Here is a 23,803-nt window from a genome sequence, read left to right as displayed (position 1 = left end):
AATCTTATTCAATTTATTTTATTTTTTATTCTTTTGACGATGTCTTAATATATAAACAGACATCTACTGCTTTCCATGCCAAATAGTATACTTTTATAAATATTTTATTAAATTGTGTCTTTAATCTTTCTTAATATATTTGTGCATTTTGTGCACTTATTTAATTTTTATATATTTATGTATTCACTGTATATATAATTTTTAGATATAGTACATTTGAATTTTTAAAAAAAAAATATTTAGATTTTATATTCTACAGGTTTCTCTGCGTTTATGCATCGTCACAAAAAGTCTCGCGTGATCTGGACTCAACGTTAGCGTTAGATAGCGTGAGGTCGAGCGTTAACTACCCGTGAATGTCGACAAAGCGCACTATTTAGCACAATTAACAGAGAGAGAGAGATGTCCCCGAGTAAATATGTTATGTAGTGTGAGCGTGTAGTCCGAGCGCCTTGCCTCTCGTAAAGGCACGGTGCGCCTGTTTTGTTCGCTAAGTTGGTTTCGGTGCCGCTGCTAACAGGCTAGGTGGCTAACACTCGGTCAGCGCACTAAACCAGGAAGGAGGGACCCGACGACCAGGCAGCCTGGCCTCAGAGGTTGGTCTACTTCTGCAGACATTTATTCTTAAAAAACGCCTCTCGTCCATTCGTGTGGAAACGGGAAAAAGGTAAGCGAGTTTGATTTTATGGTTGCGCTAATAGGTGGCGTTAAATGGTGAAAAATGAGTAACGTGTTCATTAACGTTGTTGCCTGCAGGGGAAGTATCGATAGCTGCAATCGGTTTTACTGGACTCCACGGTTGGGGTTGCACATTAAAACAAACCAATCATTAACACATCGATTTTTAATGTCGTTTTATAAAGATTTTTCTTTCTTTTTTTCCATCTCTGTGACACCTGCTCTCCTAACCTCAGGCAGTCTTCTTGCTTAAAAACGCAGTCCTAAATGGTAATGGTTAAAAAAATTAGTGAACCGATCAAACTCGAGGTTAAAGATTAGTGCTGGTATCCACGCTGACCTTTATATAAAGTGCGCTTTTTCAAGGGCAAAATGAAATTTGGCTATAGGGCTTATGCACTAATAAGCCCTATAGTCAGTAGTTATAGGGCTTATTAGTGCATATTGTATAAAGCAAAGAGTGACACAAATCCAACACCATTTGAAGGTAACTGAGCATAGACTGTATAAAATAGATGGCTATAGGCTACGCTCAAGGGTATTAGAGTGCATTCTTACCAACTTGCATTACTCCCACAAATCCAGCCATGTTGTGAAACCCCATTAATTCTCGCCCATGAACAGCTAACAGGATGACAAAGAGTCGACCCACAGTAACATATATTCAGGACTTACCATGAAGTCCTGTGATTTGGCTCATTTTTATGAAAGATGCCTCCCTTTTTTCCTTTCTCTATCTAAAAGCAAAGTTGACCCACGCACTGTAGCTCCTGCAACCTCAATGGTATTAATAAGCTTGTCCTCCATTTCTTACCCCAGCTGGTAGGTTTACAATATACATAATGAAACTGATTTTTTACCAAAGTTCTAATATTTTAACCCACACTAAATGCGTATTCGCCTCTATTGGGGTCAGCCGTCATGTGACACCAATACAAATGACTACCAAATTTGCCTCAGTTTACATTACTGCACATACATGCATTGCATGTAACTGCATTGTCTGCTAGTCTTTCAGTTGCTACCTTATTTCCCAAAGGGTTTGGTGCAGTGGATTGATTTGACACAGGTTTTTACGCCAGATGTCCTCTCATTCATCGGGGCTTGGAAAAAACTCTAGGAGCACACTAGCTTATGACCCTCTTGAGATTAAGGTTGGGTTTCCTCCAAGGTGTCGAACCAGGTGTTTCATGTGAAAGTGTTAACAATTATAGGTTAAAAGAAAAAAAAAAACCCCACAGAAAACCGAGAACAGTCAGTTCGACAAAGTTTAAAATAGGGCATGCAAATATTGTACTTGTCTTTAGGATATATGTGAAACCATTAATCACATTTTGCATGTCACTGTGCATGCCAAATATCATTGCACAACATACTAACCCCACGTTGCTTTTCGATGCGTCCGCTGGGGTGTGAGTGTGTGTGAATGTTAGCTAGAAAGCAGTTGGTAGAAAAGGCATAGAAAAAAAGTGCTCCTATGAAGAAGTGAATGAGGAAAGTTGTGTAACATGCTTTGAGTGCTCAGGTAGAGTAGAAAAGCGCTGTATAAGAACAGGTCTATTTACCATTTACTTTGTATTTAAAATTGCACAAAGTCAGATAAGTTTACTGAGTGCGGTTAATTGGTTTATTATCCAAGTTTCTGTGCAGATGGTGATTATACATCACTTTGGTTGTGTGGTACCGTTGGCTCACTCTGACAGAGCCAAACCTACCGATCGTTTTCTTTATCATAGTACAGCATAACAGTTGGCATGGCTGCTGTCGTTGCCAATGAGAGAGGGAGGGGCTTAACCTGTCTGGTGTTGCGTTTGGATTGTAATATGTGTGAACCAAAAGGTAACTGCTGTTTGCGAATTAATAAAATTAGAATCAGTTATTTAACAAGACTAGTGTTTATTGTGTTGACTAGTCACGCACACATCCCTAGTTTAAAGTATTGGTGAATAAAACATGAAGTATATTTAGTTACTTTTTATTAGCGTCAGAAAATAGGATGGTATAAGATTTTCTCATTGGTAAATATCCTGTCAATAACAAGTTGTTAGCCGATAGGAATGTCGTGTCTTCAGTTATACAGTCAGAGCAACCCCATGCATGTCCAGTGGGGGCGTTCAACAGTGCCAGGCTTCCTTTGCTTTAGCTTGCTTGACCCCGGTTGGACAGAACAGGTATCACAACGGTTGTTATCAGCTTTCTTTCTGCTTCAGGCTCTGTACATGCTCACATAAAAAAGGGTGCTTTACGGGTCATGTGACCCTTGATCTGAGCAAAATGATCCCTGTGAGTGTCACCTCCACCAGTCAGATATGCTATCAAACGATTATTACCAATAAAATTCAACTCTGTTGCAAATAAGACAAAATTAATGCTGCTGAAAATTGTTAATCTTGAAATTTATCACATAGAGTGGTAAAATAAAGCTTTTGATTTAAGTATTTTTATCACTGACTGCCCTCTGTCTGCTGCTGTTGATTTCTAAGTGGTGGCTGCAGCTTAGATCCCTGAAACTTAAAAAATTGTGTGTTTTCTGTGTTTTTTAGGAGCAGTAGCTGCAGCAGTGTTAAAAAAAAAAAAAAAAGACGTAGCAGCAAGTTAGAATCAAGTATAAAGACATTTATTCATTTCCTCCTTCACCAATTTAACACCTTGTCACAGCAAGACTTCATTCAGTGGTTTTAGTGATAGAGTGCTCAACATCTTGCCTATATGAAATATATTCCCCCTGCAGATAACTTATATTGCATTTAAAACCTGGTGTAAATAAAAGAATCAGCATAAATATGGCACTTGCAGATGATTTTTATTTAAAACTCAGGACATAACCTGGTCAGGAGCAGGTTATGTGTTTAGCATTAGTTACCATGGTGATTTAGCCAGATCAAAAGACACAGAAAACTCTGACTTAAAGCTTAACGTAGCTCGGCAAGCCATTAATCTCATGAAGAAGGTGATGGTGAAAATACTTGGGGCTTAATAACAGGACTTCAGTAATGATGGCTGCATACATATTTTACATATGTCCATATAGACATCCCCAGTCTGAATACCAATGAAGCAATGCTTCATTGTTTAATGTTTCTAATATATGCAGACATTTCCTGTATAATAAAATACACCAGTATCTGAAGAAGCAGCTTTATACTGACGTAGCTCAGTACTGAAATACTTAAGAGTGAAGACGCCATTTTGAAATCACCTAAATTTAACATGATTTGTTATTCTGGTTCTTCCAGTTTTCACCCACAGATATTTTCCTCTCGCAGCTTCAGTTAGTTTCATTCTTCGCTCATCGTGCTTATAACCGTCAAACAGCACTTTTTGCTTTTCAGAGTAACCCCAAACCACTTCTACATTATTCATTGCACATTATCTGATAGTTGAGTCGGGGCTTAAGAAACACTTTGACATTCAGAGATGGTGTGCGGTGAAAGAGCTGAAGTTATTTGTGCTTGTTTTCACTTCCTTTTTTTGGTCTGGGCCAGTGTGAGACGCTTTGGTAGCATACAGTAGGTAATGTTGTGAGAGTCACCTTGCTTTAATTATCATTCAAAACATACATAAAGTCTGCAAAGGGGGCAGACTCAGGGGTGCTGCTTTTGCAAATATAAACTCTTTATAAAGTCGCAGCTTTTATAAGCTTAGATTTGCATAACAGTTTGAATTTTAAAATTAAATCAAGCCCTTTTCTTAATGAGAGACTCACTGCTTACACAGGAACCCTTTCATGCAAGGAGATTGTTTTCTTTCCTTGGTATTAGACTGATTTTTTTTTTTTTTTTTTTTTTTTCACTGAAGGAATTTTTTGGCTGACCTGAATATTTATCTTTGTTCGAACCATGGGGACCTCCCCTGTGGGATTTCCTTCATAGGTTTATTCAGGGGACAAAGAAGTATCTGAAAATAGGTAGATACTTCGGAGCAGCCTTGTAAACAAAGCATGCACCAATATCTGATTTGGATCAGATATTACTCAGATCCTGACTTGGAAAAGTAGATCAGACATCACTGTCAATGTGCTGATCTTTTAATTTCAGTTCTGTGTTTACTGGCCACCAGCAGCAGGACATTGGTTACTAGTAGGAGAGCTCGCAGCAGTTTGGAGGTACTTTCTGCTTGCTACACGGACAGCTTTTCACATTTACTTTTTTACCTTAGACCTAAAGGTCCTACACCTCATCAGCTCTGTTTCCTTTTTCCTAAATATGCTCATCTTTCTCTCCTCCACACTGTTTTCCACCAACAAAAACACTCCATAGGGAACAAAAACGTTGAGGCGAGTGAGATGAGAAAGCATTTGTTCAAGTCCAGTAAAATTAAAAGCTCTGAATTAAAAGTCAAAACCAGCAGTCAGTTTTCTCTCACTTGATGATGATGATGATGATGGGTCAATCTAACCACTCCTACACACACAAATAATTTTCAAAGCAAGCAGAGGTCCAGGCATGAACTTGTTTTGGTTATATGTACTGGGTAGATTCAAATAGGAATTATGTTAATTTAACACGTTAAAGAGAGGAAGTGACCACCTTGATTGATGAGCTATCTCCAGTCACTTTGATTATTTGGATCATCATACATCGCTGCAAGCTGTTGATTGACTAAACTGGGAGATGACTGCCACAAGCAAAAATCCAGCAACCTCGTGGTAGCCAGGGGTGAAAAACAGGGCAAATGGAAGAGATGAAAAATGAAAGTCAGAAATGACTCATTGACTCAGTAAAGGCTTTATGGGCTTATTGCCATGGTTTGGGCCCTGAGAAATTTAACATGAGAAAAACAATCTATAGAGTGAATGAAGAGAGAAAACAAAGTAGTGAATCAGAGAAATAATGCACCAATAAACTTGCCCAGTCCTCCTTACAACCCTGCAGGAAATTGCTGCTTTTAACTGAGAAGCAGGCTTTGTTTCATCTGCTGTCTGTCCCACAGACAGAAAAAAAAAGACTGAGACAGGCAGCCTTCAACCTAGTCACTACTTTTTATGATGCACAGTATAGATAAACAGCCATCTAAATAATCTTTGTTTCACAGACAAATGGAAAAGTGCAAACCAGACAAATTGCAATTTGAAGGAACCCCGAAAAGGGAAAAGGCTTGGGTTCTTTTGAAGTAAAATCAGCCATTGAGCATTCACAAGTTTGGGGAAAAAAACAAGTGAGGACCTTTTGCGCCCTAGATTTGCACAAATGAAAAAAACTCAAGTGGTCTGCAGTGGTGGTCTGACAACTTGCATGAAAAACTATTGTTTAGCAGGTAGAAAGTGGCGTCTCTTCAAACCACAACATTCGGTTAAATCCCCCCACAGTTGTCATTTCATTGGTGTCTCAAAGTGAGATCTTAAAGGCTTCAGACTTTAGAGATGACAGTTTGACGTCATTATCACCCAGGATGCTGCCTCTTAAACATCCTCCTTAGTTCCTGTTGCTGTAAACGAGTTCTCCACGCTTTACTGCACAAAAGCAGCTCCGCCCGCTCCAGGCCTGCTGCTTTCTGAGAGTTTGAAAAACACCTGAAACACCCCTGCATCCAATTTAAAGTTAGTGGAGGGTAAAAATACTTGTTACTTTATCAGAAACTGGCTTGTAGATGAGTTAATTCACAAAGTGTGGGCTGAGAGAGGTGGCTTACAAAAAATGTTTTATAAATAAGTTGGTGGTTAAATTTTTGATTAAATATTTACGTCTAAAAAAATACTAATGAAAAGTAATAAAACAAAAGCAAAGCTGTTGATTTTTGTTTTTAAATTTACCAATAATAACTCTGCTTATTGATAGGAAAATGGATGAAATGGAGAGGTGGCTATCAGCAAGCAAAAAGAGCCATAAACGGGGAAAAAAACTCACTTAGAAATTCATCATAACATCACAATAAAACTGTGGCTTGTGATTAAAGTAAATTGGGACACGGCGTACTTAAGTTTAGGAATCGTTGCTGTAGATAAAGAAAGTCTCATCGTCTTATCCTGCAGTGTTGGGATAAAACACCATCTGCATCCCCCAAAGGCTTCTTTAATCCCTCACGTCCTCTGAGGTTTCTGTCAGCGTTGATTAATTAGTTATTTTTGGAGTTGAGGTTACTTAACAGGAGACGGCGTCTGTTTACTTCACTGCTGCTCTTTAACTGTCGCACAAAACAATGTTTAGCAGAAGTGGTAAGATAAAAAAAAAAAAAAAAGAAGTAAAAGAAGTAATTCAGCGATGAATAGTGTTGGGCAAGCTGTCTTAAAGACAAAATCTACTTGTTGAATTCAGAAGCATTAAAAGCCCTTGTTATTATTGCAGTAACTATGGCAACAACCTTTAGGGGTGCTTGATTAAACTACCAATCAGTTATTTTGGTGCAGTCTCGATTATTGAACATGATTTTTCATTAACTCAACAAAAGATTAATTTTCAAAGCGGATTTTCTTGAACTTCAGCTCTAACTCGAATAAAGAAGTACTGAAGTCACAGGTTCGCAACGCCACTCCCTCAAGAGCAACCGGTGCTCTCCTGGCCTGCAGCTGTTGCACGAAAATTTTAAGAGCAGGTGGTAATCGTGAATTTCCCTCTGGCTTTCGTAACCCTTTGATAGTTCAGTCGTGTTTGAGATTAAAATCACCCAGCCCTATCATCACTGTGTGTTTAACTGTCAGTTAAAACAAATCTTTAAAGGGTTGTTAAACATCTAGAAATTTGATCCTTTATTAGAAAAAGGCGATGAAGGAAAAAAAGAGCTTAAAGTTTGGAAGGTCTTAAAACATTTTAAATGTCACCTGTTATTTTTCAAAATTTGTAATTTGCAGTCTTAAATAGCAGCAATATTTACATTTGTAGCTAGTAATGATTAGCATGTTAGATTTTAAAAAGCATGAGAAACTTAAATAGTGATCAGAGTTGATGTTGATTTACTTTCTTTGTATAATTATTATTATTATTATATAATTATAAAAAATAATTATTGTTGAGTAATTTTTTAACCCCTCCATATGTTCCTTTTCTGCTGCTTATCCACGTGACATGATATAAAAGGAGTACTTTGTTTTGCCCTTGTTGGTTTCCTGTCATATTGAAGGTGAAAAGAGAATAAATTACCTTCACTCAGATTTTAAAAGCATCTAACAGATGGAACCCAGCAAGAACTCTTTTTTAAGCAAATTTTTTGTGAGATTTTAATTTTGCAAGCTACAAAAAAATTTCTACATCTGTTAAATCACGTAAGACAGAGTCATTACCTTATCTATACTTGGCTAGACATGTTTGTTCTTTGTCAATACTAAGTGGTCCAATCTGAAAATGATCACACATTTGACCAAAGATATTCATGTTTATGGTCTTAACTCTTAAAACACCCAGTAACTGCCCAAATATTAGGATTTCTCCATATATCTTATGACACATGGTCTTGTCACAGAAGCAAAGTTCACCACAGAGCTGATTCTGTATTTCTGACTGGATTTATTTTATAAATTAGTTTTTAAAGAAACAACAAGCCTCTCACATTTGGACCATGTTGTTTGTATCTTGTTGCCATCTCGGTGGCTCGACTGTGGATGTTGAAGTGTGTCTGATGTTTAGCCAGCTTTCGCTCCTCTTCAGCAACAGCCTGAATATCTTTTGTGCACAGAAGCTCTTCTCCTCCTGTCTCATATTGCTGCCGGCTCTTGTGTATATGTTTACACCTTGATCCAGCTGTCTGCTGCGGTCTCTAAGCTGGCCCATTGGCCTTGGTTTGTTGCCAATGAGTTGGTTGTGATTTATTTTCATGACAGTTCAAGGTCATGGGGGGCTGCAGGGTCTTGGTGATGGGTAAGAAGGTGTTGCGCACATTATTCAGTGTCTATCTGTCAGCAGGTTTTGAAGTGTGTAGCTGCGTAGTCCTGATATATGTTTGTTTCATTTGATGTTTGCCTAACATAACAACCTTTGGTACTTGTTTCATTTGCTTAGTGACGCCTGGAAAGTACATTCTGTGTTCAAGCAGGCCGTTAAAAACACCTTTTCTTGTTCTGTTTTTTTCAGGAAAGCAATACTTTTACTGGCCTGAGATCAAAGATGTCAAAGCCTCCAAATTCTCCTGCTCGGTCCCGCTCCAGATCCAGGTCTAGGTCCAGATCCAGGTCCTACTCCAGATCCCACTCTAGAAGCCGCTCAAGATCCAGAAAACGTCGTTACAGGTAAACATTTGACTGAACTTTTGGGTCACAAATATCAGTTTTTACATACTTTGACCTCATAATTAAATAAATAATTGATGGATGGATAGATATCAAAAACAAGGAAAGCATATATTAGGTTGAATATAAATAAATATTTCAGTATGGCTCAGCAGGGTGGCGTTTTTCTGATATGTGCTGCTTGTGCTGGATATTGACACTTATATGACTCCAAATTGACACATTAGGAGGTGCATATGCTTGCTGCCAGCTGAGTCAACTAATAAGAGTATAATATATAAAGAGCATACTGTAAGTGTAGGCTTGCCAAGAGGTCACAGACATAAATTACAGTATATTTAAAAAAAAAAAAAAAGTTGAAGTGAGATGAAATTAAAACTTATAAGATAAAAATATTAACTCTTTCCATTCCGGCTGTCAGATAAGACCACTTTTAAGTTATCAGAGGCTAAAGAAAATAAAAGAAGAGAGATCCAACAATGAAGAAGATAATATAATTATTAAGATGAACAAAAATAAAATGGAGTAATTTTAACCCATGAGAATTTAACAATACCTGTCCACAGGAAATTCATATTTGTGTATGTTAAAGGTGTCTGATTGTTACTAAGTAGCTTCTAAAGTCAGACCAACATTTGTCAAAGAGGTGTGGTTTCGTTTTGATGTTAAACATAACTGACAAGCGTATAAGAGGAGATTTCTTTAATTTTAAAAAAATTAGCCTGGCGGTGTGAACATTTTACAAGTACTCCTTAAATGGCCATGATTTGTTCAAAATTCAAATGGTTTCAGAAAGAAGAGGAGATGAGCTTTAGGGGATATCATGGTAGCACGACGCATTCACAAGATACATTGTCATACTCAGACACTTGGCGAATAAACTCTCAAACGATGTGTGAATATGATCACTCGAGTGATCACTTGAGTCTTAAGATGGCTGGTATTCTCTTAACTTACTGGTTGTAAGTTAAGAGCTGGTTTTGTTTAGCTGGCTCTTCTCTGCTGTCTAGTAAGATTGCGTGTACAGTAATTATTGTCGACAATATCGGGAATAAATAAATGTATTGTGTTAGAGCTCTGACTTAAAAGAGGAGGAAGAGGAAGAAGTGGAGTTGACTGAGAAGAGAGCGCAATGAGGAAGAAATACATGATAAAATATACAAATGTTAAATGGTCGAATATAATTTAAAAGGGGTGATCTTTAAATTAAAAACGAACTCATAATTGACACTTTATAGCATTTTTTTTAAAGCTATATTTAGTGTAAAGTAAAGTTCATCGGATCTCATTTATCCTTCATAATTCTCGGGTATCTGGACTATCCTATTAGAAATCCATTGTGGTGTAGAGGGTTAGATGATAGAAGGCTTAGAGGGGAGTGTCTGTCCATTTCTAAAGGAGGTCAAAGCATTCATTTCCAGTAATCTTGCCTAGTTTGACAAACTAGACCCTGTTTGTTTTGGAACATACGATGTTTGGCATATGATGCAAGTAATAGTTGCTGTCATAGATTTTGGCATTTACTATTTAAGGAAAGGTCTAGGAGTCAAAAATGAGTGCAAGTGGAGTGTATTTGTGTACAAAGGTCTTTGTGGCTTTGGTGTTTACTGAGTACGAAGTAACAAGGAAATGCTCGGCTCGTGTTTCACTCACTATCTGATTCAGCTCATCTTTCAGTGAAGCACTCATGCAAAGGGCTGAGCGGTTTCAGTAAAGATCGTTTCTTCCTAAATTATCTCTCACAAATACAGATGTTTTGCAGCTGCATGTATTTGTGTAGTATGCAGTATTTGCTCAGGTTCACTCTGTGGATCCTTCATCCTTGACTCAACGCAGCTCATTCTAGGTTTGGTTTTGATTTGCATGATTTGTTTTTAAGCAGTTTGCATCAGCGCACCTTCACTCTAAAAATCTACCGGCGTGCCTTTCTATTTCCAGTCTGCCTGTTTTTGGAGCCAATAAACACATTCAGACAGTTGTTAGATTGTTTTCTTTTTTCTTCTTGCCGTATTGAATGTCAATGATTTGTCAAAGCAGGAAATAGAAGATAAGAGTCACCACTCTTGGCCTTGTTGTTATCTCCCTCCCTTTCTGATGCCTCCTCCCTCTGGGTCTACTCGTTTTTCCGACACATTCATTAAGGCCCTCATGTGCGAACAAGTGTTGGTTTTTTTTCCCGTCTTGTATTTGATGCAGCCGAGTCCACAACAGCTCTGTTTCAATGAAAAGGTCCAAGGGGTAAGCAGAGAAGATTTTTCTTTTTCCAGGAGAGATAATCTGTGTTGCATGAGTAAAAGTTTGACTTTGATTTTATCTGGAATGTGTAGGTGAAGTTCCTTAAGTAATTTTGTTGTTAATGTAACCATTTGCTGAAATGGAACTCTTTTAATCACGGAGATCTGTAATGTCTGTTTTAGTTTACATGTGAGCAACCTGCTGCTCCTTCCAATCAGTAACTGAGCTCCTGTTGGAGTGTGCACCTACATTAGGGTCTGTGGACCACTAGGGTCCATTTTGTAGCCTCAGAGATCCACGAGTGAATAAAGGTTTTGTGTGACATCCGAGTCTCAAAGGTTACCAGAGCAAAAAGACCTGTTCTTGATTTGGGCTCCATCTGCTGGTCAGGCAGCTGAGGTGTTACTCCTGTATTATGAATCAGTATAAATTTAAGCATTTAACTTGGAGGGCTTCAACTTATTGCTTTCGATGTCTATTTTCTGAGTTGGTTGTTTTTGGCTTGTAAGATGATGATTGTTGCTTAATTTGTTCAGCAGCAGCCCAAACAAAATATAAAGTTTTAAAGCAGACCAGGAAATAATCACATTAAATAATAATTTGTGCACTGATAGATTATCTAATCCTACATTTTCTGTTTTTAAATTAAAAAAGCTGCATTTTGGGAACCTCTCAGCTTTTGCAAACATTTGATAGTCAAGTGGACATTTATTTTATTTTAAATCAGTTGATCTGAAATATTGTCTTCCCAACTGTGCAGTAGTGCTGGGCGATATGACGATATATATCGTGTGGACGATAGAAAAGTGTCTATCGTGCCATTTGTCTTCTATCGTTTCTATCGTTTGTAACCCTAATTTTATAAATTATTACATAAAATATATCATTAACCCTTTACAACCGGTCAGAGCAGGCACACTCCGTTTTGCCTAACTATTTTTAAATCCCTGTAGAACTGGAACCACGTACGGTAGCGCAATAATTGTTTTTGCATATGAAACCGTAGGAGTTGTACTTACATTTTATTCCATTAGCTTGCCCTAGGTCACGGTTTTCTTCCACATATAGCTTTGCAAAAATTGCATAAAAAGCACTTCCAGCAACAAAAACATAATATTCCAGACTTGCAGCAACAAAAACATAATATTCCAGAAACAGGCTTTGCCGATCCGATCAGCTGTTCATAACACTTCCTACGTTGGAATATAAGTCAGCGCGAACTATCGCATGTCCGCCATTACCTGTCCGAAACCGAAAGTGACGTCATTTTCGCGGAAAATTTAGTTTTTTACCTTCAAAGCCTATGTTGGTGTTTTTAAAAGTCATGTTTGACTTTATGCTTTTCTGTATCCTTTCTGGGATGCTTAGAAGTCAGATTACACTGTTGGAAATAGTTTATTTTGATGCACATGCTGTTTTTTTGCAAATTTGCATTATAATATTTATTTTCATTTTTCCTGTAGTATATTAAAATTAGTGTATCTCAAACATAAAACTATGAAGACACTCAAAATAAATTTCTTGTGGTTGGAAACTTTTGTGCAACTTTTTTGTATTTACAGTTTTGAGGGATAAGCCTCTTAAATTTCTCTAACTAGAAATATATGTAAAAAACAAAACAAAAACGATTTTCAATTTTTTTGTAGTTTATTGCACTTTTTTGCAATTTATGTAGTTTCTATGGACTTAATGCATACATATTATTAAAATGTGGGCTATAACGGTTGTATTGATGTATAGCAACTTGAAATGCTCCCACAAATGGCACTACAGCATGTAAAATGTAAACATAAGCTCTGGCGGACTTAGTTCTATAGTTGGTCTTAAAGGGTTAAATAGCCTGTGGCAAATATATTAGTGTTGTCTTCTCACTATACATACTCTGAACTTTATGCAAGAGAAAATAAAGTATAAAAAAATGATATTTTTCGCAAAGAAACTCTCGCTTGTGGTTTTGCGACATGGTGCTGCTTTACGTGCACCCAGATTTGCGACATGCTTTACGGTAACTCAAAACAAAGACTGCACCCTCTCCACTCGCTGTTTACAGACTGCATACTTTCCAGATGACCACAGGTCAGGTGGTATATCGTGATATATATCGTTATCGTGATATAAAAGAATTCATATCGTGATAAATATTTTTTCCATATCGCCCAGCACTACTGTGCAGGATATTAAGCTGGACTTGAATCAGAAAAGAGAGACGTGAATAATTTAACCTGCACTGATTGGTGCAGATGAGTGGGCAGATATCAGTGGTAAACAGTGTTTAGTCAGAACATTTGCCTGGATTTTATTTTTAAAGCTCGTTGTTTGTACTCTCTCTTTCAGGCTGTTTCTATATGAGAACATAATGGTTAACTGTAACAGGGAGAGAATTACATACATGAGTTATTTTAACAGATTTAGCTTGTCTACTAAAATCTTTAAAAAATTCCTGATGCTTAGCTCAGACGAGGCAGAGTTTTCTAGAGTGATTTTATGTTTGAGTGGTTCACGTTTTTGTCTAGTTTTAGTGACAGTAGTATAATTTAATTCTTGTCTTCTCGACAGCACAAGCTTAAAACAAAAGGACCAACGGTGACAAAAGAAGCCCACCTCGTCACAGAACTTTGGCTAAGCAACATAAGTTTTCTAAGACAGTTTTTCCTGTCTTAGAATGGGCCTTTGGGAATGTCTATTTACTGTGTGTGTTGGGATGATTCAGTCCTCCTTTTTTATTCCCTATTTCTCAGACCTTTAGTTTTTATTAACTGGTGAAAGACCTAAACCTCTTTGGTGGATGCCTTTTTTTTTTTTACGTGCAGGAATCAGCACACAGCTACAGCATAGATGTTTGTTTTCAAAGCTTTTTGTAGCACCCACAGACTACTAATGCACTAAGATTATAAACCTTTAGGTTTTCAGAAGTTTTCATTCAAATCTTGTATCCACATGTCGAGTAGACCCGGTTGAAATGTGTGATACTTTCCTAAGGAGACAACAGTTTGACAGTGATCTTTTTGTATTTGGTGTTGTGTGAATTACCTGTACTGACTTGTTCTTAATGTTATGAACAGCTTTTCACATGTATCTCCTCTTCTCTCTCCCCCCTCCTCTTTTATTCAGTTCTAGGTCTCGTTCCCGCTCTCGCTCGCACTCTCCGTCCTATAGAAACTATCCTTCTCGGGACTATCAGAACAACAGAGGTGGCTTCAGAGGTTACAACAGAGGCTACCGTAGGCCGTACCACTACCGAGGTAGAGGCCGAGGCTATTACCAACGCGGCCATTACCAAAACAGAGGTGGAGGAGGTTATGGCTATAAGGGTAATTGGCAGGGTGGTGGTGGTGGTGGTGGAGGAGGAGGAGGAGGAGGAGGCGGCGGTGGTGGCGGCGGCGGCTGGCATGATCGGCATCATGACCAGGACCACCATTCTCACAGCCCGAGGAGGGGCCGCTCACGCTCCCGTACACCCAGGAAGCGCTCGGGCAGCCGGAGCCGCTCCCGCTACTCTGATCGTTCGTCTTCTGGACGATCCCGCCATTCTAGGCGCTCCAGCTACTCCTCTCGGTCTCGCTCCTCATCCCCACGCCACCGCAGCAGCAAGGGAAAGCCCAGCAACAAGGATGCTAAAGACAAGCCAGTTGAAAGTCAGGTTGAGAAGTCTACTCCGGAACCAGATGGCAGCGTCATCGAGAAGGCTTCTGGAGGCAAATGGATTGACTACGACGCAAGCCCCAAACCAACCAGCCCAGAGACTAAGAAAGAGGATGCTCCTTCTGGTCCTGAGGTCAAAGGGCCCACCAGTGGTGGCACTATGTGGAAAACCATCAGCAGTGCATCACCTCCAGCAAAGAGCCCCACAAAGTCTGGACAAACGGCCTCGTTCAGCGGATTTGGATTCTTCTCAAAGGATGATGCCAAAACTACAGATAAGACTGTGATCTCTGCTGCCTTCAAAAAGTATGTCCAGTACTTTATTTTAGATATTGAAATGTAATTATATTATTTTCTCTTTTTATTTTTCCTAACAAATCATGAACGTTATTTGTCTTTCAAACATGTTTAGCTTTTTTCAAAGATCCTTGGAAGAATACAGTTTAAAAAGGAATGAAACATAAGACTCCTGATTTTAAGTGAATTGAAAATGTAGCCGGCTGTTTTCTGAGAGGAAGTTGTATGAAATCCCACTTACTTAAGACGATGGTGTTGACGTGAGTATATAACCATGGAAATGTGAGTCATGGTCTGTACTGTTTGCATTGGGGATGGGCTTTTTTTTTCATAAGGTTGTTTAAGTCAAATGATGACGAGCATCCTGAAATTTGAATTGGCAGGTGGTCTCCAAATTTGGTTGTAGTGCTTGTGTTTGTCTGCCATCAGTCTCTTGAGCAAAGTGAAGGGTCGTTCAAGCTTTTATTTTAAAAAACACACTAACTGGGGAATTAAATTAGTGGTCCTGGTTCTTAAGAGCAAATGTAGAAGTGCCTTAAACCTGTTTTAAGGCACTATTGTTCTAAATGGCCAGCAAAGGGTGATGTTTAAGGTTGCAATAGACTTCTGGTTCTATAGAAATATGTGAGAAATCAGCCTCAGCCTCCGTTATTTCGTGGTGACTTTATGATCGACCCTCAGGCCATACTCTTTAAAATATGAAGCCAATTTGTAAATTATAATAATTTTTGAGTTAGAAAGGACAATTGTCCAGGATTTGCTTGTTGGCTCACGAGTAATTAGCAAATGGAGCATGCTGTCAGATCCACCCCTTCACAAACCAGTGGGAGATGCTGCTGTCTAAAACTCTTTAAGCCATTTTTCTTCAGAAAAAGCAAGGTCTGCTGATGGATATTTGAATATGAAGTCATGAAATTCAGTAATTATAGACCTCTGAAGGGGCTTAGTAAACAGCCTAACTGCTAAAGTGGATCTGAAATTAGCTGCTTTAGCTCCTGTCCCTTTAATCGAGGAATTACCTTTTCATATTCTGACCTCAATGACTTTAAACTTTGGCGATGTATATTTGAGCACTGACCATTGTAAAAATAAATGGAGACAAAAAATAAGGTGCTTTTATATTGTAAGCTAAAGACCCTACAATAACAGACTCCACTTTGGTCATGTAAATGGAGAGTCTTTTTTTTCACACATTAAGGTTAATTATGGACTTTGATCATTTATATTTACATTATATATTCTTATATATATAGAAGGCATACATTTTCATTGCTATGCAGATGACACCCAGCTTTATCTTTTCATGAACTCACACAAGTTAGCTGAACTACAGGAATATATTAAAAACATTAAGTTTCTGTATGACCTCCAATTTCCTGCTTAGAAGCAGTACAATAACCTCTGATAACTGAGGTTATTGTATGCGACTCTAAAAATCTCTAACCAGATAGTTACTGTGGATGGCATTAGCTTGGTCCCCAGTAACACTGTGAGGGATGTTGGAGTCGTTTATTAAACAACTAAACAAATGTGTAGGACTGTTATATCATTTGGGCAGTGTATCTAAAATTAGCAGTATCCTGTCTCAAAGTGATACTGACAAACTAGCTCATACATTTATTACTTCTAGGCTATTTCTGCCCATAAATACACATTCAGATTCATGATTCTGTTTTATTATGTGTCATTAAGCGATTTTTCTTTCAGAATAAAAGGTAGTTTCAAGATTATTTGTTTAAAGTTTAACAGAAATGAAAATGAAAACATTAAAGAAGGACAGATGGTTGGGTAACAGGAAAATGTCTAATGTTTCAGTAAATAATCTTTTTACAACCTGGTTTTAAGCATGCCCATCCCCAGTGTGTATTGTACCTTTCACTTTCAGCTTGTTAGAACATGTTGCACTTGTGTGGTCTTGTTTTCCCTCTTGCATTATTCATCCCAGTCTGAAATTATTAATTTAAATCGTATTATTGGTTCACTTGGAGGTGCGGGTGCTAAAGTTCACTTTGAATTTCTCTGTTTCAGGTTTATGGCTGAGAACAAAAACAAAAAGCAGGCAGCTGAAAAGGAGAACAGTCGTGAAAAGGAGGTCACTGTAGATAGAGAACAAGAGAAAAGTGGCAAAACTGGAGAGCTCTTCAACCTCTCGTCCTTTGGTGACATCAAGGAAGACAAGACTATGCCTTTCTTTGAGGCTGGAGAAGAAGAGTTCCTCAAATCACACGGGATGAAAGAGAGGGACCTTGAGGAGGATGCTGAGGTAAAACCTGCCCTCGTATCTCGGGACATGTTCGGGAAATGGGGGGACGAGTCAAGCTATCCAACATCTTACCCGTCCATTAAGGAGAAAGTCCGTGTAGACCCCGAAGACATAGACCCCATTGATGAGGTGGAGGAGGAGTTGTACCGAAGCCGCAAACATAAGAAAGAGGAGAAGTCCAAGAAGAAGGAGAAGAAAGAAAAGGAGAAGGCCAGAAGGAGTTTGTCCCCACCAACTACTTCAAGAGAGAAAGACCGGCCACTGTTCCCTGGAGCTTTTCCTCCTCGTGAACAATCGCCCGCACCGCGTCTGTTTGCATCAAAAGAAGACTTTGAACTCAGAATCGCTTCTTTAGATGAACTTCCCAGGTATGTGCAACATGACGTCAGAAAGCTGTTGGCTCTCTTTTTGCAGACTAATGCTCACGGGCAGTAAAGGTGGCACCAGTAATCTTAAAGCTTAGCTGGACAGTTTTCTATTTTTAAGATTTCAAACTACCAAACCAGCAAATCTCTCAATAAGGAAAGAAAGAGGTGATTTTTATTGGTGTGACGTTTGCATTTTAAACTTCACAGCTTCTTTAAAAACAAAAAATAGCGTCTGTATTTAACACTGATCTCAGAATTTGGTGATTTTAAAAACACAATATTCCAATGCCATTTTTTTCTTTCAGACACTTGAAAAATGAACAGACTTCCCTAACATTTGTTAGATGTAATTATTTATTTACACTGTTCAGGAACGTAGTAAACTATCATCTGGTGGACACGCTGTGCATCGTAATTACATGGTTGAAGGGTGTTTCTCTCATCTTTATTTTACTCTTGAGTTTTCATTTGTCAGCCATTATAAATGCAGATACCAAAAAGCAAATATTTCATCATATATTTGTTCAGCATGTTTGCATTAATCTTTGCGCCTTCCTTCCTGTTTGCTCTTAGCTCCTCCCTCTCTAAAGATCGCCACCTGCCCCGGGAGCTGCTGAATACCACTAAGAAGGATCCGGAATTTCGCTCCATTTTCCAGCACATTCAGTCCACACAGCTCCGTCGCAGCCCGTCTGAGCTGTTCGCTCAGCACATAGTCTCTATTGTGCACTACATCAAAGGTACAGTGTGTTTGCAGCGTCACGTCCGCGCAAAAGTTTGGGCAAACTGATGAGCTCCAACGATTCATTTCTTGCATATTAGCGAGTTAGCAGCGTTAGTCTTCTGTGTATTTGGAATAATAGCTTTCTGTGGTTTGTCTGCAGCTCAACACTTCCACTCCACTGACATGACTCTAAGTGAGCGCTTTGCCATGTACCAAAGAAAAGCTGCAGAGGCAGAAATGATGAAGCCAAGGAAGAGCCCAGAAATCCACAGGTAGCCTCCAGAAACGACTATCTGATCATTTTTGATTAATTCATCCGAGAATCTCTGTTCTGAAAACTTCCTACAATCACTAATGAGGCTTTTCCCTCGTCTTTTAGGAGAATCGATGTTTCCCCCAGTGCTTTTAAGAGGCACTCTCACCTGTTTGAGGATTTGGAGGAGGCAAGCTACAAGGTGACGAGCCCTTTTGAAATTTGACGTATGTGGAACAAGCAAATCTGAGACAATCCAGAGCAGCAGTGGTTCAGCTTTGTGCTTTTCTTTCAAAGGATGCGTATTTCTAAATCAAAAGAGCCCAATTGTGTTTTATAAGTGCCAAGCAAGCCCCCCAGCCTATGAGATATGGTTATTGATTGGGTATATACGAACCCAAGCAAAGGCTTAAAGGAAGTGAATTAAGATCCCGAGTCCAAGCCTCTCAAGGGACGATTATCAGTGCCTTTACCTTGTAAGTATTTTTCCTAAAAAGAAAAAAAATCAAGCCACAAAACTGTAAAATTCAGTTTATTTAAATAAGCTACATGCATGCTGCTGGTTTCCACAGATACTTCCACAAATAGCTGTAAGATATAAACATTTTGTTATCATAGTTTTTCTACATTTGTAACAGTTGCAGATTACAGTAACATGTTTCTTGACCACCTGAGGGAACGCAGTGTTGTATACAGTGTGGTGCTCTGTGCATTCATTCAAAAATTTCCCATCAGCCCTGTGAATGGCTGCTTTAACTGTTTGCTAAAATCGAATCTCTGCAGGACCCAAGTAAAAAGTTCAAAGGCGACGTGATGGACCTTCGCCTGGATATTGAAAGACGTAAGAGGTTTGCTGGGAAGGAGCGCGACTTCAAGCGTGAAGGGGCCAGGAGCCCGGGAGGCTCCCAGGGACTGAGTAGAGAGAGGTCCTCTGAGAAATCTGGGAAGCACCACAAGAAATCCAAGTACGTCCGTTTAAGCATTGTCACTGGAGGTTGAGATGAAAAGATTTCTCTTTACTGTGTATGCTTCAGCTGACTGGAGTGATTCAGTTCAGTTGAATTTGTTTTTATTTATTTGACACAGATTCATAACAGCAGTATCAGTATATCCACTGATTCATAATTTAGTTTTAATGACGCACATCCTTTATTTTTTGTCGCCTGCCTTACAGGAAGGGTAAGAAGAAGCGGGATCGCTCTCCTTCCTCTTCTTCCTCCTCATCCTCCCAGTCCCCTTATCCTCCGCCATTCCGAGGCAAAGATTACATGGGGGAAGGGATGGAGCACCCTGAGGAGGGCTTCAGCCACACACGCTATCCACCGCGGGACTACGGTGGCCCTGGGGACCGAGGCCCTCGAGATTATGAGGGCCATGGCATGGAGAGAGGCCGAGGCCGTGGATTTGTAAGTTCCCTTCATCTCTGAATGTCTCCTTGGCTGTTATTGTTATTGACATGTATTGACATGTCATCTTCTTGCGATTTCCTATCCTAATGGCAGTACACAGTAGACTGCGCTTGTCTGCTCTGTTCCTTCCTCCTAATGCTACGGATCATAATGTGGATGATGATAATAAATGATGATGATGACAGTCTATCATACATATTCCATGCACTACATGGTTTTTATAAAGGTAACGTAGCGCCAGTCAGTGGAAAGTCAGCTCATCACTGAACTCTAATGCCTGTAGTCCATCAGTTTGGCCGTGTGTGTGTGTGTGTGTGTGTGTGTGTGTGTGTGTGTGTGTGTGTGTGTGTGTGTGTGTGTGTGTGTGTGTGTGTGTGTTTTCTTGTCTCATTGTCACAGGACCAAGTTATAATCTTCTCCTCCATCTTGTTAGATATCAAAGAGTTTGTCTCAAGACTGTGAGTTTCAGTCCTGCCTGTTGTTTTTGCTTTCAGTTCCCCAGAGTCAGAGGAAGAGGTTGGAGCAGGGGAAATTATCCCGGCAACAACAGCAATGGAAACCCTGCCAACATAAATCCTCCAGTGCGGCCGCCTGAGGAGGAGTGGGACCCTGAATACACCCCCAAGAGCAGGAAGTACTACCTGGTGAGTCTCTGCAGCTGCTAATTGATTTACTGGTGTATTTGAAATGGAGGACATACAAGGCCTAAAAAGTAGTCCAGTGAACAACAGCTGTTCAGTCAGTGCAAGGCATAATCCAAAATATATACTCACTGCTTTATTAGGTACACCTTTCCAGTATTGAGCGGGACATTCTTTGGCCTTGAGAGCTGCTCTGCTGGATTGTGATTTGGTGACTGGGGTCATTTGAGTACTTCTGCTGCTGCAGCCCATCTATGTCATGTGCATTCAGCGATGCTCGTTTGCACGTCTTGGTTGTAACAAGTGATTGCTTGAGTTATTGTTTTCTTCCTGTCAACTTAACTCACCAAGACCATTCTACTCATGACATTTTCATCCAGAGAACTGCAGCTCACTGGATGTTTTCTGTTTTTCAGACCATTCTCTGTAAAGAAAATAGTCTGTAGAGACAGTTGTGTGCAGCTTCTGAAATACTTAAACCACCAATAACCATTTAAATTAAAGTCACTTAAATCACTTTTATTCCTTATTCTGATGCTCAGTTTGAACTTCAACAGGTCGTTTTGACTATGTTTAAATGCCTAAGTGCATCGACTTGCTGCAATGTGATTGGCTGACTAGATAAGTCTTAAAAAGCAGTTGAGCAGGTGTGCCTAACAGAGTGAGTGCTATTCCTACAAAGTTGATTCTGTTGATCTGGATGTCTAATGTTTTTTATTTGTATTTCTTTTTAAGTTTCTGTTTTCAGTTCAGTTTGAGTGAGTTTGCTCGATCCTGTTCAGCTTTTATTGTTTTCAGCGGTTCAGTTGGTTTATAAATATAATGTAGAAAGTATTTGCCAGAAATTCACTGGAGTTTGTCTGAAAATGTTTTAGCTCCTTCAGAAAAGATTTCAGGTGCTTTGGACTTCTTTGACGTTTAAGCTTGTGTGAATGTTGTGGGATAAATAAATCACATCTTTACCCTTTCAGCACGATGATCGCGATGGAGAGAAAACCTGGGTTGATAACCGGGGCAGAGGCCGCGGCTCCTTCCCCACTCGCCGAGGCCGCTTCGTGTACCGAAAGGGAGGCAGCAGCCCGAAGTGGACCCACGACATGTATCAGGGAGGAGAGGAGGGGGAGCTGGCAGACGACAGCCTGGAAGTCGACCATAAAGAAGCCAAGGGCGCCGGGGACGCGCCGAGCCTGAAGCAGTAAAGCTCTCGCTCCATCACCTACATGTAGAAGTCCTATCAGAGCGGTTAGAGTCGTGATGAAGGGGTTAAATTTCTGTTTTCTCCATCTTGCTTCATCTCACGTTTTAACGGTTAACATGTTCAGTGAGTTCTCTGTGTAGAAGTGAAAAGAGGAGCGTAACTGTTACTGTGATTGCTTTTTTTTGTTTTGTTTTGTTTAGGTGTAAAATGGTGAGTTTTGATTTGTGTTTATCGCATCAGCAAAGATTCAAAAAGGTAAAAAATGTTTCCACGGACACGGCAAAAAAGAAAAGAGATTGTGCCTTAGGAAATAATACGGTCACGTGTCCGTCTGATATGTTTGAAGGTGAAAGCGTGTAGGAGAAATCTGATTAATCTGTTTTGGGGTTTTTTGTTTTGTTTTTTTTAAATGCATGAGACATTTGATTCATACGTTGCTCAACGGGACCAATCGGAGGCAGCTGCCCGGCTCGCTGATTCGCAGACGTGGCGCTCGCCCCGGGCGTTCGTCACTTCTGCTTTCTGAGCTTTTACACGCAGCTCATCAGCAGCTGCTGCGTATTCTCGTTGGTTTGTGGATGTTTCCATAGTAACACGGATGTGTTTTAGACAGAAAACGCGTGAACGTTTTTCCGGCGCCGTCATATCTGTTTAGATAAGAGGCCATGTTTGTCTAGATTTTTAATTAAAATAAAATCAGTAGTGTTACATGACATAATCCATGTATAGAATTAGATCTGAAGCTTTGTAATCCTGCAGTTTTACTTGTGTAAAAAAAACAAAAAAAAACAAAAACTAACTGAAGAGAAATGTGAAGATTTGTGGGGAAAAAACCAAACATAATGTGATGATTTTTAAATGGAATCGACCTGAACTAGCAGAACTAGTTTGGCCACATCTCGCCGCGCCCTTCTCGTCCACGTTCGACTGTACATACTGCATGAATCAAACAGGACTGATTTTGTTCAGTCTGATGCTGAAATCTTTTTTACTGTTCAAGAGCTTTGAACTACCCGTCTTTTAATTTTCAATAAATTTTTCTTTGATTCGGGGCATTTTTGTGAGTGTTTTTTCTTTATTTTTTAAATTTCATTTTAAATCATCTCTACACGGGCTGTGTTGAGTAACTAAGACTTTGTGTTTAAAAAAACAAAACAAAACAAAAAACAACACTTTAGTTGACTGACTTGTCCAAATGAACTAAAAGTAACTGAAACAGGATTTCAGACTTGCAACTGAAATAAATCCAAGATGTTCAGGAGTTTTGTTAAATTTGTCAACACAGCACAGCTTCAGGAGGCTGTGGTGCACATGCTCTGAATGATTTGCCTGGTGTTTTATATAGTGGATCATTTTGCTGTTCTGAACTTAAATATTTTCATTTGTCTGGAGCAAAATTAATTTTATAAAGACAAACTGGAAGCAATAAAACTTAAACTGAACATTTTTAACAGTAAACCTGCTCTGCACTCAAAGCGCTTTACACAACATTCACCCATTCTACGCTGTTTCTAAGTGCTTCCCTATCTAACATTCACACGCATACTCCGGTGGATGCATCGGAGAGCAACGTAGGGTTAGTATCTTGCCCAAGGATATTTGGCATGCAGACTGGCATCGAATCACCAACCCTCCTATTAGTAGGTGACCTGCTCCACCACCTGAGCTATAGCCACACCTACAGTAAAGAGCTAGAGTAAAGTTATTTCTGCCTCAGGTGTACGTGTACCAATCACATGAACTGAAACTGACGTGCTTTAAAAATGCTTGCAAAAAGCAGAAAAACAAACCAAATATAGAAACTGTATGTGCAACTAAAGCTAGTACCTGCTTTAACTTTTAGTGGAAAGTGGGAGAAAACACGACTAACTTAATAGCTCCTTAGCTCCTCCCACAAAATAAATAACTATAATACCTGCGTGAAAGTATATAAAAAA

At 39.3% G+C, this 23,803-nt stretch overlaps 1 protein-coding gene across 1 annotated transcript; it reads left to right on the top strand.

The window, feature by feature from the left end:
• Positions 1–309: 309 nt before the first annotated feature.
• thrap3b (thyroid hormone receptor associated protein 3b) lies at positions 310–22,917 on the top strand. The gene is made up of 11 exons (XM_065470526.1): positions 310–667; positions 8,682–8,836; positions 14,183–15,019; positions 17,039–17,641; positions 18,215–18,381; positions 18,526–18,637; positions 18,745–18,820; positions 19,402–19,583; positions 19,793–20,024; positions 20,522–20,671; positions 21,640–22,917. The coding sequence occupies exons 2-11, from the start codon at positions 8,715–8,717 to the stop codon at positions 21,865–21,867; spliced, it is 2,709 nt and encodes a 902-aa protein (XP_065326598.1). The 5' UTR covers positions 310–667; positions 8,682–8,714; the 3' UTR covers positions 21,868–22,917.
• Positions 22,918–23,803: the final 886 nt, after the last annotated feature.

This window comes from Pelmatolapia mariae, linkage group LG22 (assembly GCF_036321145.2).
Source record: "Pelmatolapia mariae isolate MD_Pm_ZW linkage group LG22, Pm_UMD_F_2, whole genome shotgun sequence".
Taxonomy (NCBI): Eukaryota; Metazoa; Chordata; class Actinopteri; order Cichliformes; family Cichlidae; genus Pelmatolapia; species Pelmatolapia mariae.
This window is presented reverse-complemented; position numbering and strand designations above follow the sequence as displayed.

What these genes read in the sequence shown, in the direction of transcription:
- thrap3b (XM_065470526.1), top strand. Translation starts at nt 8,715, where the DNA reads ATGTCAAAGCCTCCAAATTCTCCTGCTCGGTCCCGCTCCAGATCCAGG. An exon ending in TCTTTAGATGAACTTCCCAG is followed by an intron (nt 17,642 to 18,214) that starts GTATGTGCAACA and finishes GTTTGCTCTTAG; the next exon opens with CTCCTCCCTCTCTAAAGATC. An exon ending in AGAGCAGGAAGTACTACCTG is followed by an intron (nt 20,672 to 21,639) that starts GTGAGTCTCTGC and finishes TTACCCTTTCAG; the next exon opens with CACGATGATCGCGATGGAGA.